This window comes from Aptenodytes forsteri, unplaced genomic scaffold (assembly GCF_000699145.1).
Source record: "Aptenodytes forsteri isolate BGI_AS27 unplaced genomic scaffold, ASM69914v1 Scaffold289, whole genome shotgun sequence".
Lineage (NCBI taxonomy): Eukaryota > Metazoa > Chordata > Aves > Sphenisciformes > Spheniscidae > Aptenodytes > Aptenodytes forsteri.
In genome coordinates this window covers 1,014,615-1,027,792 of record NW_008795025.1, presented here as the reverse complement: position 1 = coordinate 1,027,792, position 13,178 = coordinate 1,014,615, and the positions used below count along the sequence as shown (strand labels likewise).

Here is a 13,178-nt window from a genome sequence, read left to right as displayed (position 1 = left end):
TCTCTCACCTACATTACCCATCGAGTGGCAGCAGCTAACCATGAGCCATACGTAGTCCGGTCACACTCCGTAGGAGTGCAATGAGCTTGTTGAGAGCTAAAGGTAAACATCAGCAAAGCAAATGCCATCCCAGTGCATCAGTCATGCACAATCAACCTGCTATTGCTATGGAATATTTTGTGCTATTTTTTGAGCTTTCAGTTGTAACTAACGGGGTGACTTAGATTATACACAAATTTTACAGCTTCTTCATGAAATCTTTCTCTTTTGGGTCACTGAATGATTTCTGCAGCAAGTTAATACAAAAAAAAGTTGTTTTGAGTGTTTCCATCTTTTCCCTGTTGTCTCCATCATGTCATGTTTCCTCTTGGCCTCACAACTGTTAGCTTGTTGGGGTTTTTTCCCTCCCCTGCACACAATACAAACATTTGGAGTTTACACACACCAGCTGCTGCTTCTACCTTTTAGCACAGTCCTGCTTCCCTCAGACCGCTCCCACAGCTGACCTACCACTTCACAAGTCACTTCAGCATTGGGGGAGACTCCTAATACCGCCAAAATCACACTGCGAGTCCCTGAACGATGGCAGTCGCCTTTGTCACTAAAGGGCCTCTCATGTTACAATAGCAAAGGCAAAAGAAAGATTACCCTGAATTTAAGCCGCCTCTTGCTTTTTTTTCTTACTTAAACTACCTAGGGAGACAAAATGCAACATTACAAAACCTTACTCTATTTCCTTCAGGATAAATACAATCTATTTGTGAACTAGGAATTTTATATTGCCATATTGAGATTACAACAGCACTTTTCCTTTCTTAAACAAAAGCGAAGACAGAGTTCTTAGGTTATGGTGACAGGCCCTAAAAATTATCTGCAATAAGTCTGCTTGTAACCTTTCTTGTGAACAAGCTGCCTTTTCAGCTGGCTTGCTACTTACACTTTGTAAAACCTGTTCCTAGCTTCCACTGGTCTGTCACCATGCTCCCTGGGGTAGGCACTGCTGGGTGCTGGCATCAGCTGGGGACTCCTGGGGCTTAGATCAGATGCTCCACAGCAGAGCAAAAACCCCATACCAAATGGAGAAAAAAAGGAAGGGAGAAGAAAGAAAAAAAAAAAGGGGGGGGGGGGGGGAAGCTCTCTGTGTTTCATGAAGCAGCCTGGCAAATTCTTACTTATCACTTGTTAAGTTCTGCTAACAGAAACTCATTTTCAAGATGCATGACCAAATGCATGACCACAGTGTGAGGCACCTCCACGTTTGGGCTGTGGGTGCTAAACCTGCGGGAGGCTCAGCAGGGATGCGCCTTCCATGCCTGGGCTGCACCATATCCCAGGATGGCGCAGTCCCTGCCCTGTGCACAGCAAACAGCCGTCTCGGCCACAGGCAGAAGGCTGGTTGAAGCCAGGGCTCCTACTTGCGCTCAGTTTTGAAGCCCATTAGATGAGTCAAAAAAAAAAAAAAAAAAAAGTGGAAAGTGGAAAAATATCAGAAAAACATAGAAGTGTTTCAACTGGCTCCTACTTTTCCAAAACACTGTTAATTTTGAGTAGGGCAAAGCCTGGGCAACACCTGCCAAGGAACTGAAAACACAGACAGGGAAAAACAGCACTTGTCATAGCAGGTAGAACCACTGGCCATCCACCACATCTTGCATATGTAAATAAATAGAAAAGTGTGTGTACACATATAGGTAAAAGAACAATCAGCTAGATTGAGGCCATGTCTGCTCTGAAACGGACACATTCATTTAGTTCATTACATTTTTATTCTTAATTTGTTTCCCCCCTCCCCTGAAACAGCCATCAAACCCCTTATACCACTCGCTTCCAGAGTCAACTAAAAGAAAAAACACACACAAAAAAACCCGCAAAAAACCCCAATGCTGTTGCCAAGATGTTTTTAATAAACTGCTACTGCTCTACTTAAGGAAAGCAAAGTTAAATAAAACTCAGGCTCCCTGAGCATCCAAACCAGCTCCACTGACAGCATAATTTCCCGACAGCACTGTTAGTCAGCTCCATCCCACGCAAGACGACCGGGCTGACACGTCCATAAAGCAGCTTTACCTGGTGGTCAGCACCAGCCACATCCAGCCTCGCACCCCTGCCCTCCCCACGTCTGCGGGACTTGCTGTAAGGCCGGGGTAGCCCAGTGGCTCCAACACGAAGGCTGTGCAGGTGATGCAGAGACCATTTTTATCATTTGAATGAGCTACGTTGAGGTTAAAAAAAGCAGGGGGCCTCAAATCCCTTTTTTTTTAAATCCATTATATATTTCCTGCATGGCCAATACAGCGATGCTCCTCACCTCCCTGGGGAAGACACCAAAGGAGTAGCTGTGAGGCTGTGCCACAGACCACATCCCCACCCACGACCCCAGCAGGACCCAAGCACAGTGAGCAGCTCCAGGAGCTGGGCTGGCACACTCACCCCCAGGGTGTCAGTCCCTTCCCTCTCCAGCCCCCAGCACAAAGTGGGGAGTACCGTGAGGAGCACCAGGGTCGTTTTCAGCCAAGATGTTCATGGAGAAAGTACTTCAATAGGATCATGAAAGGTCAGAAGAGGAAGGGTTGGAAAAAACAGGGCTCTTGCTGACACAGGTAAATCACTCCCATGGTTGGGGGGAAGAGCAGCCTCTCTCATAGACACAGAGACAGGTCTTTCACAGAACAAAAAGCACATGAGGGTGGAAAAGATACGCAGTGGTGATGTATATGAACACAGTGTAACCATAACGAACCTTTACATGGAGAGGCAGCCACAATATCACATCAGAGAAATGATACCAGGCCAAAGGGACTCACCCACCCAGCGCTGGCTCATCCCTGCTGTTCTGCCAGACTCAGACGCACATGCACGTCACAGTTATCTACAGCGACACTTGACACTATGCTGGATGCTCACCAGTTCACAGATGTCCTGCTTCTGAAGGCCACAGCAAGTTTCTTACCAACATCTCTGGGATTGCCATGCTCAACAGTGCTTCAAACAGGTCAGACTTGCCACTCGTAAAGCAAGACCTGAGGAGGAAGCGAGAGGGCTCGTCAGAGAGGAAAAGGCTGTGCATGGTGGCCCACAGCAGACCTGCTCTCCATACTCACCATGTCGCATGGGCACCTGCTCCAGCCTGGACAGCAGGTGCTTCCTGGTGGTAGTTGCAGAACAGGCACATTTTATGGCCAGTGACTCCATGGTAGAGTGACACAGCTGAAAAACTCTTGAGCTGGCCTTTCCCAGCCACAGCTACTCCCACCCAATGAAGAATACACACAGCTGCTCATGTTGCACCAGGTTCTATATATTATCAGACCGGCTGACAGGTAATAACATGTCTTCTTTAGCAGAAAGCACAACATTGATCAGTAATTATTAAAAACAAACAAAAATTTTTAAAAAAACAGCTACACATACTCAACTGCACAGATCCGCCAGCAGGTGAGTCTCTAGATTGCAAGTCCAGGAGGGCGTTCTCCCACTGCAACAGCAGCCTGCAGGCTGAGGTCTGTGCCAGCTAACCTAAACAGTGTAGTCCATGATCACCTGGCCTCTGAGAAACATTTAAAAAAAAAAAAACCAACCACCATACTCTGCTGACATGTTAGCCAACAGCAAGTACATCAGAATTCATCAAAAAAGAAAAAAAAAAAAAAAAAGACATTTGCTCCTCACATGAAAAAATATCAAGACAAGTTGCCTTTCCATCCTGTAATGCACAATTCTATCAAGGCTGTCAAGAACAGTACAGTTGACAACACTAACATTTCTGTAGGTTGTTTTGTTTTTATAAAGATAGTATCAAGCCGTTCATAACCAAACTTTTAACATTTAAAGTTCCTAGAAGTCCTACACTTGGTTTTCTGGCCTAAGTAAACAGGCCTGCAAATAGGTTGTCAGGCTTTGTTTTCCTGAAGGAATAAATTGAGGCAGGGGGTGAAGCAGGACATGACATGGACTAACTCCTCCTGTGTTCCCTTCAGACAGCGCAGAGACAAATAAAACCAGCAACCTCCATTTTCTCTGCTAGCTTCCAAGACTTTAGACATGCCAAGACATCAGTTCTGGATCGGGAGGCCTGTTTAGATGGGATCTAGCAAGTTTTGAAACTTATGGAGGGGAAGCCAGCAATAGTTTTCTGCAGAAGTGCGATGAAGGAGATGACCCTACAGAGGAGCGCTGCTCCAGTACATTGAACATTTTTGGAACCATCTTGATTCCCCTTGAAAAACAAAACCAATAACCCAAACGCTTGCCTGCAGTTTCTCGCAGTGAACAGGGTTATAAAAGCCTACAAACCTACAAGGCGTAACAGTTACACAGCAGCCCAGTTACAGCTATCCAGAAAGGTATTAACACTTGTACACCTCTATATATTAATCTTTATAAATACAGTATTCTACACGAGGAACTGTAGAAAGACGTCATTCAAGATTTTTTTTTTTTTACAAAAGCTTGCGAGGGCTTTTGTTCAGATCTCTGCCTTTTTTCTGCCAGTCTGGAACACTTGTTCTTTTTCCTCCCTCATCTCCCACCCAGTCCTAAGCGGCTTGGTTAGTTGTAACAGTCAGGTCCAACCACTGTGCTTTGCCATTCGAAGCAGTGGGAAGGAGACCACATGAAGAGCTGCTCTACAACTTTCAAGGGTGAAAAGCTGAAGTGTGAGGCAGGTTCAGCTGTCAACAGAGTCCCAGGGGAAGTGGGCAGTCATAGTTCATCCCTGGAGGATGGCGCATTGAGAGATGACTGGGAAGGCAGGGCATCCTTGTTCTGGGCGTCACTATGGATCTTGCCCTGCTGCCGGGATTTCCAGGAGTGTGTTCTGTCCCAGTCCGTTGACACGGTCTCGTTGTCCCAGATTGTAGAGGTCTCTGTGTCGCTGAGGTAGCCTGGCTGCCCTGTGTAGTGGGTGGGGTAAACAAGCAGGGGTTCTGCTGAAAAGGCTTTCAAGTCTCTGGACTCATAATACTCCATGTACTTCGCTCTAAAGAGGGTAGAAAAATCATCAGTAACAGAGTGAATGTTCATCAGTGCCACTGTTTGTAACTGCAAGATACAAGCCAATCCACCAAGCAAACAGGTCCCAGGGAGTGGAGGTAATTGCTGGGGTAGGTCTAAAGCAAGTCTGACTCTCTACAGCCAGAAACACGTGCCTTACAACTACACACCACCTATACAACCAAAGCCTCCGCTACCAGAGATAGCCAAGTGTCTCAGAACCAGCCCACAAGCCCTGCACCAGGTAAGGACAATAACTGCTCCGCAGCAGGTCTGTCACCTCCTTTGACCTGTGTCAGGAGCTCTGCTGCAGACAACCAAAAAGCATGAGGAGTAGCCCTGTCCTCCACCAGCCAGGCTACAGAAGTGAGACACACCAACATGATCTGGCTTAAGATCATTCACAGCAAGACCCAGCTCATGTCAACCCCAGCAATGAAGGCATCCTACTTACACAGGGTGCTTGTTGTACATGACTGGCAGAAATTCGTCTACTGGCAACATCTTGCTGAAAGGTTCAGCTCCGATGAGTTTCTGAGCCCCTTGGAAAGAGATTGCGTACCCCAGGGTCCAGTACGAGTAGTCAGCTTCCACCAGGTTCATGACATTGGGAACTGCTTTCTCAGGCTCCTGCACCTGCATCCTTTTCCGGCCAATGTAGCTTAAAGGGTGAAAAGACCATGGAAATTGGAACCAAAACAAATCCGCAGCAATTAGGACCACAAGACTGTTCATGTCAACCAGGGAAGGACAAAGGGTCAATCCAAGAAGTAATCCCTGACCAGGCTCACAGATTTCTATCCTGCACCACTCCCAGACATCCAAGTCTTAACCCAGTGGGTGGTATAGCTGTGAAAGACTTCATAAGGGAGCTAAGATGACACAGTCCAAGCCTCAGGACTGAGCTGTGTCAGTTCCTCTGTCACAGCAGCATCTCCAGACACTGTTGAGATCAACCAACACTGCCCAAAGGGTACCCAATACAGTCTGGGCATTCCAGCATCAGCCTGCCCCAGAAGGCAGATCTGATGATCCCTGATGGGAAGAGCCACCGAGAAGTCTCTGCCACCTTCCCCTGCACTCCAGCATTAACCTGCATCTCTATCATGATACAGCAGGTGCTGCTGACCTCCCCTGCATGCCCAGGAGTTCCCAGATGGCTGAGGGCCAGTTACTTACATAAGCTCCCAGTCTAGCTGGGCTTGTTCAATGTCATCCATCAGCTTCATAAGCTTCCTTTTAAACTGGTGTTCAAAGCGCACATCATCCTCAATAACAAGCGTCTTCTCCAGTTCTCTGTTCACCACCTGAAACAAGAGGGTTGAGAAGTGATCACAGTGGCACACGTGGGCCACTCCCTGCACCCTGAAATTGTTGGGGTCATCCTGACCTGGCACTGTCTTCTAGACCATGCAGGCAGGGAGGCCGATGAACCACTCCCAGATTCACAGCTCAGCTGGGAGAGACTGCAAGAGCCGCTGAGAACAGTCCTGAAAATACCCTGTGGCTGAGCATCTGCAACCCAGAAAAACCTCTCCGTCTGATGTTGCACCATCTAGAACCCACAAGCTACGATCTAGCATGACCACAGCAACCACCTCCTCAGACAAATGCGCAGGAGCTTTTGATGCCAAAGCTGCTGTTCAGAAAAACCTCTTTGTTGGAAGAAAGTGTTCCTGACGTCTGGGAAGCAGGACAATCTAGCATATCCAAAGTCTGGCCCTGACAACTTGAGAGAACACACATGCAAAGGTGTCCTGCATGTAGGTTCCCATGCTATCATCTGACTGTTGGTGATTTAGAATTCTCAAGCCCAAAAGCATAGCCTGACTTCTCCATACTGAAGTCACTCCTGCTGGCTCTAGGCTGTTTGATCAATGCCCTGCCCTGCTGAGAAGTGCTGCAACTAACACCTCTGAAGGCAGAGGGCTGTCTGTATTTGGGTAACCACTGCCATTGCCCAGTCTTCTTTTAGCACAAGTCTTTCTCCCTGCCTCCACCACACCTTACTTGAAATAATCCCTCCTGTCAATGTCGGGCTGTGCAACTCCAGCATCTCTGACCAGCACAGCCCAGATCCTCTCAAGTGTCACTCCCCAGGTGACCAGGGACAGATGGAAGCTACAGCTTTTACCACCCAAACAAGATCTCATAGCTTAGGTAACAGAGGTCTCTACTGTTAAGAATATTTATGATATGCCAACTCAAAAAAGCCAATCAGCAGAGTCACTGGAACTTGCTTCAGTCCAGATGCAGAACAAGGGGAAAAAAAAACAGGTTTTTGTAACACCATTTGTTCTTCAAAACTTTCTTGCCTTTCTCCTAAGCAAACTTGCTCCAAGCAGGCTATTGGATGGATTACAAAAACAGTCATGAAAATATTCTGATAAAAATCACTCAGAGCTGCTGGCAAATGGAAAGCAGAGACGAGAAAGCTGAACACTGCGTTCAAGAAAACCCCTATGCATGATCCCCTACAAACCAAGGAAAACAGTTCCACCCTACACTTCCAGAAACCTGCACTGTATTTGATGCTCTGCCCTAGGACTGGCTGTGCGCCATCCTATTGTGCCTGCCCACAGCACCTTCCTGCAGGAACCCTGAGGCAGCCACAAACTCCTTACCTCCTTCCAGATATAATAGTGACTAAGGAAGCAGCCGATCTCTCCCCTGGTTAGTGGCCTGGAGGAGTATGGGTCCCGGTAACCCGGAAGCATATCGATGCTGAGAGCTTTGAGCTGACTCGTGTTCAGTGCTCTGAGAAAGAGAGAATATCTATCACCACTTAAAAAAATAAGTAAATTCAAGTCAGACACAGATGCAACATGGGAAATGCTGTTGATGTTAAGAGAAAAGCCGTATCTCAAGAAATTCCTGCACTTGTTTCGCTCAAAAACCCAGAGAAAAATTAACTTCTTGATTTACATTTCTAAATCAAGCTGACAAATCATATCCCCCATAGTTGTGGGGCCATCAACTTGTCAGGCGCTTGGCTTAGAATATTTTTTTAAGAGGTCTCAATGGGTACCCAAGTCTCAAAGACCACTAGATGGCATGTGGGTTCCTATCTCCCTGAGCCCTTTTTGCAACTCCCAGATCTAAAATTTCTGCCTTAATTTTTCATTATAAAACCATCTCAACACACCTTAGAGTAAGCTTGGAAAGGGCTGTGTCAGGGTTAACACTGTAGCACAACAGCTTTGTGGTTCTAGGATGGATGATCTTCCTGGGAGACAATTGCTCTCAAACACTTTCACTGCTGACTCCTCTTAACTGTGTGCAAGTGTTATAGTTCTCAGAAATCAGTATGATTTTAACCTGATTTTCATCTTAGTCTGAACCACGCTGTCCTGGTTCTCTCATGGAGACTAATTGCAAAAGAAGAAAGAAACAGAGCAAAACTGTCCCAAACAGGCTGTTAGGTAAATAAAAGTGATATTTACCTCTCTCTCAGCCCACCCTTCCCCACCAGAAGGGAGGTCAGGGCATCCAAGGAGATGGTGTTAAGCAGTTAAGCACAACCCACTCTTTGCAAACATCAGCAACCCCAGCCGAAACTCACTTTCCATCCACAGCCTCCACTATCTTGACTGCAATCTCCTGCTCATAGAGAGTCCGCAGCATCCGATCCCGCCTGTCTTTCCGACGCTTCAGATTGATCATGAAAATCTGTGCAAAAGAGAAAGACATCAGCCTCCCAACTTGGGAGTAAGGAAGAAAAGGGAGTCCTGATCCACTCTTCTCCAGGAGCCCCACTGGAAAAGCAGACCTTATTAAAATACCAGGTGTGTTTTTATTCCAGGTTGCTTAGAATTTGTCAAAAAATTGGGGTTGGTTTTGAGTTGAAAGGTTAGAGACTCGTTCTTTGTTGAACAACTACTTTTTATGGATGTTTTATGTCACGGGGAAAAGTTGCTCTTCAAGGATGCATAAAGGTGAGAGCAGACCAGTTACAGCCAAGTCTATAATTTCCAAAGATATAGGATGTCTTGATTTATATTAAACACAGAGTAAAACGGCCACCTCCATCTCCAGTCCCAGAGGAACATTGACCCACATGTTTCTCCACAATGCTGCCATTGCCTGTATTTAGGATTATCAGTGGGGCCACCATCTAAGTACAAGGACACAGCAAAGAGAGGATTTCTGTAATTACTTCAGGCACTGAAAATCCACTGCTACCCCTGCCAGAGCGGAAAGCCTAGCAGAGAGCCAAGACCAGGAACAGAGATGTCTGGGCAGCGCTCTGTCCAAGCCTTGAGGAGACAGACTCTCTGGTGGAGGGCAGAGGACTGAAGCCCTCATTTGCAGGTAAACTGCAGAGGGTCAGGAATATTTTTCAGTCCCAGGCAGACAAGTGCAGCCTTGTAGCCTGTGGAGCAAAACCTCATCCCAGTAAGAAGAGGATCAAATTCCAGGTCAGCACAAATGCAAAAATAATGAATTGGATAAATAAAGCGCAGCCACAAAGGACAACATGGAAAAAACCTACACCAGCTGTGTCCTAAACACAGACGCTCAAACACACATAGCCAAATCAGGTTCAGACTTTACGAGTCATATAAACAGATGTAGCAGAATACACCAAGAAAACAAAGGCTCCCCTGATCACCACAATTCCCTCGGTCATGGTGCCACTGGCAGCTGTATACACAGGGATGCTGGCTCTGTGAATAACACAGACACTGGTTAATTAAAGCACAGCAGTTCCCTCTCCAGCCTTCTCCCCTCAATGCTTGCTCTCTCCACATCATGAGGCAGAGCCGGGAGAGAAATTTCTGCAGGGTCTTGGGGCACTACAAGCATCAGTAACTATCTTTCTAGTTCACTTTAACTTAAGGCCATAGCAGAAAAATGCGGTGACCAAGCAGGGCAGGCGGAGAACTGCCACAGTAAGGAGACGGCATGCATGATTTTCATCACTCCTGGACATGCCCGGCTTGGGCTAGAACCCAGCTGTGAGTCTGGCTCCCCCAGCTGCCCCGGGCTCTCCAGTGTCTCTCTCAGGTGAGAGAAATTGTTCCCTTCTGTCACTGGAAAGCAGGAGAGGTTTCCAAAAAGACCAGTTTTTGTCGCAGAACGGAAGGACTGCCAAGCTGCTCTGCAGAGTCAGATGTAGAGGAAACAGCACAAAAACTGGGGAGTTAAACAACCTGTTTTTCAGCCTCACTTCTGCCATCTCCTCCTGGCTGGATTAAAACATCCATACCATCAAGACAGGAAGCCCAAAGATTTGCTGGGCACTGCCCTTGCACACAAACCTGCACTTCTAGTCAGGGGTCTTGTAGCAGGTACTAAGTGCCTGCAGACCTGACTGGCCTTGTTTCTCCACAGCAAATGCCAGAGGGAAAGAATGCTCCCTGAGCCCTTTCCCTTCTGCTTCCCTGAGCTCGGCAGAAGTTCTCCCCAAATAAGGATGGCTATTTTCTCCTTGCAAAAAGTTTGTGTCCAAAAGATGAGTGATTGAGAAAGAGCTAGCTATGTGAAAAGATAACATACTCCAAGGGAAACGGCTGGAAGCTAAGCTACAGGGACAACCCAGGTCCTCTAAGTGATAAACAGGAAGACAAGACAAGACAAATGGCAGCAAAATAGGTTCCTTACTTCATCAAATCCCATCTTGTCAGGGTTCTTCAGAGGAACAGAGACATACTGAGAAGGTTCAATGGGAGGACGATCGACTAAAAGAGAGGAGAGATCCCAAGCATCACCCTCATGTACAAGCTGCATTGATACAACGTATCCATATGCGTTTTCATCACTGGGCCTAAAAAGCCCCAGGGAGATGGGATATGAAATCTGCGCAGGAGTGGATGTAGCAGAAAGCATCCATGTTAGCACAGCAGAAGCCAGCAGCCATGTGCCAGACAGACCTCATGACAATCTGCAGCATCCTTTCCACATTAAAGATGCATTTTTGCATTTAATACGGGGAAGTTAAGGGTTTTTGTGAATGGGGTCGACCTGACTGTGAAATGATTACATCCCTAGGTAGAAAAGCAGTGGAAAATGGAAAACTGTATATCAGAACAGTATGACAGCAGTCAGATCAGGATGCAGACTCCCAAGGGGAAGAGACCTGGGCCGCTGGCAGGAGAGCTCTACAAACATTAACTTGGGGGGGTCCATCATGGCAGGGCACAGCAACTTACTCATGGCCTCGATTAGTGTGTGCACAAAGTTCTCGGTTTCTTCTTGCAGCGTCTGGTGCGATTTCAGGGGCATAGGAAGGAAACCATAGTGTTCATGGTTGCAGATGAACATCTGTATTCCTGGGGATCACAGGAAAACAGAAATTAAGAGTCAGGTCTTTTACCAGTGGATCTCGCTGCTTTGTTGCTACGTAGCCACAATCAAACTTATGCCAGGACCTCAGTCCCAAGAAGTTCTGCTTCATAAGCAAACATCACAGTGCCATTTTCTGCTTTATTTGGCTGGCAGCGAGTGGCCTCTCCTATGAAACCAATTTCTACTTGCTCCCTAACAGCAGGTATTTTTAACTGCAACCTGTTTTCCCCTAGGAGAGACTAGGAACCCACGTCTTAGACCACAGAAAGGGTTTTTTTTGGCCTTTGCCTTCATGCTACGAAAACAATCCTACAGCAGAGGGCAGAACTGGCCTTTAGCAAAAGCAGTGTCTGATACACACAGCAGTACTACTGTGGATAACTGGGGAGTACCGCAGAAACCCCATCCCCAAAACCCCACCTGCACTGCTCAGACCTGGCACCTCACCCGACAATCCCTTCACAGACCCAGAGCCAAAAGCAGGAACAGCTTTTCACCCTCCAAGTAAGCCAGCCTCAAGCGATGCAACGGCTGGCACGGGAGCCAAACGGGCTTCCACCTGCAGCAGTGCTGAAGGAGAAGCAGCAGCGATCCTGGGACATGGGGCCTCTCTCCCTGCACAGACCCAGGGCTCAGCAACAGCCTCCAAACCAGGGGGGGAAAATGGGGCTCAAAGGTGGGAGAAACACACAGGTTTCAAAGCTCAGGGTGAAGGGTGGAGGCATTTCCACTCATGAGTGGGCAGGACTCCCCCTTGCAACACAGAAAGGCTGCATTTGTTACACACCTGCGAGGGCTGAAGTGGTTCGGGCGAAAGGGAAGCAGTCCTACTGGATACCCCACTCCTCTGCAGGGAGAGGAGGCCCTGCCCTGCATGCTGGGCAAACAGGGGTGCAGGTCTATCAGAGCACGCAGCCTTAGAAGGGAAAAATTCAAACAAACCCAGCGTGGCTAGGGGTGATGGAAGCTTTTGTCTAAGCCTTGCAAGGCTTCTCTGTCAGACCACAATAAATATGGAATGACTCTTCCAGGGTGGAGGAGGCAAGTCCGATCCCCAGCTTCAACAGCACACAGTTGGCCAAACGCAGGCCCAGGCAGTTCAGCTCCCCTGGGATCACACAGGATGAAGCTGCAAGGCCCAAGGCAACAGTATAGCTGCAGGGTCTGTTACTAGCCTAGCAAGGGATTCACTCTGGGTTTTGCAGTCAAGCATCTTCCTGCTTCTGTTTGCTTTGGCTAGAAAATGAAGGCATTTTCACCTGTGCTGGCAAAGGACTTTGAGGAATATATAGGATAACCATCTTGGAAGTGCCTAGTCTACCACCAAACATGGTCCTTTCCTCTCCAGGACTAGTTTTTACAGTGCCCTGAAGCTTAGAGGAAAATCCTAGAGAGACACCAGCAAGAAGAAAAGATGCTTTCAAAAAGAGGTGATAATGTTAACATCCTTCTACTCAAAAGCTTTTGCAACTGCTTGTTCAAGGAGCTGAATCTGAAGGTGTGAAACAAAGAGAAGATGCAAAGCCTCTCCTCGGAACAGATGCCTTTGCAAGGGAGAGACCCACCCACTGCCGAGTTTGTTCACTGGGAATGTCCCAGCAACATGTGATCAACAAAACACTGTTCCCTCTGGACTGACCAAGCATTTGCTCATTACCAGCTATAACTGCAGCAGCACCGGGCCTGATGTCACATCAGGCAACACACTCAAAAGCTACATCCAGAGAAGCCAAGGGAAAATATTTCCATTGTTTTTCATTGAGCTCTGGTAAGATCCTTTATTAATTAACCACGATCTGAAAGCTGCTAGAACCCATACAACTCGCCAAGATGATTTAAAGAAAAATGCAAACCTACAAGCTCTGCTTGCCCCCCCCCCCCCTTTTTTTTTAAAAATG

The 13,178-nt window shown here is 47.3% G+C and overlaps 1 protein-coding gene across 1 annotated transcript in view; it reads right to left on the bottom strand.

Moving 5' to 3' along the window:
* Positions 1-4,224: 4,224 nt before the first annotated feature.
* The window catches only part of COLGALT2 (collagen beta(1-O)galactosyltransferase 2), a 17,394-nt gene continuing 8,440 nt past the window's right edge, over positions 4,225-13,178 (bottom strand). Inside the window, exons 4-10 of the mRNA XM_019471149.1 lie at positions 11,145-11,264; positions 10,597-10,673; positions 8,555-8,661; positions 7,617-7,749; positions 6,172-6,299; positions 5,447-5,653; positions 4,225-4,978 (exon numbers count right to left, since the gene is read on the bottom strand). Of these exons, the coding sequence (XP_019326694.1) occupies positions 4,702-4,978; positions 5,447-5,653; positions 6,172-6,299; positions 7,617-7,749; positions 8,555-8,661; positions 10,597-10,673; positions 11,145-11,264 (1,049 nt within the window). The 3' untranslated portion in view covers positions 4,225-4,701. The remainder of the gene's footprint in view (positions 4,979-5,446; positions 5,654-6,171; positions 6,300-7,616; positions 7,750-8,554; positions 8,662-10,596; positions 10,674-11,144; positions 11,265-13,178) is intronic.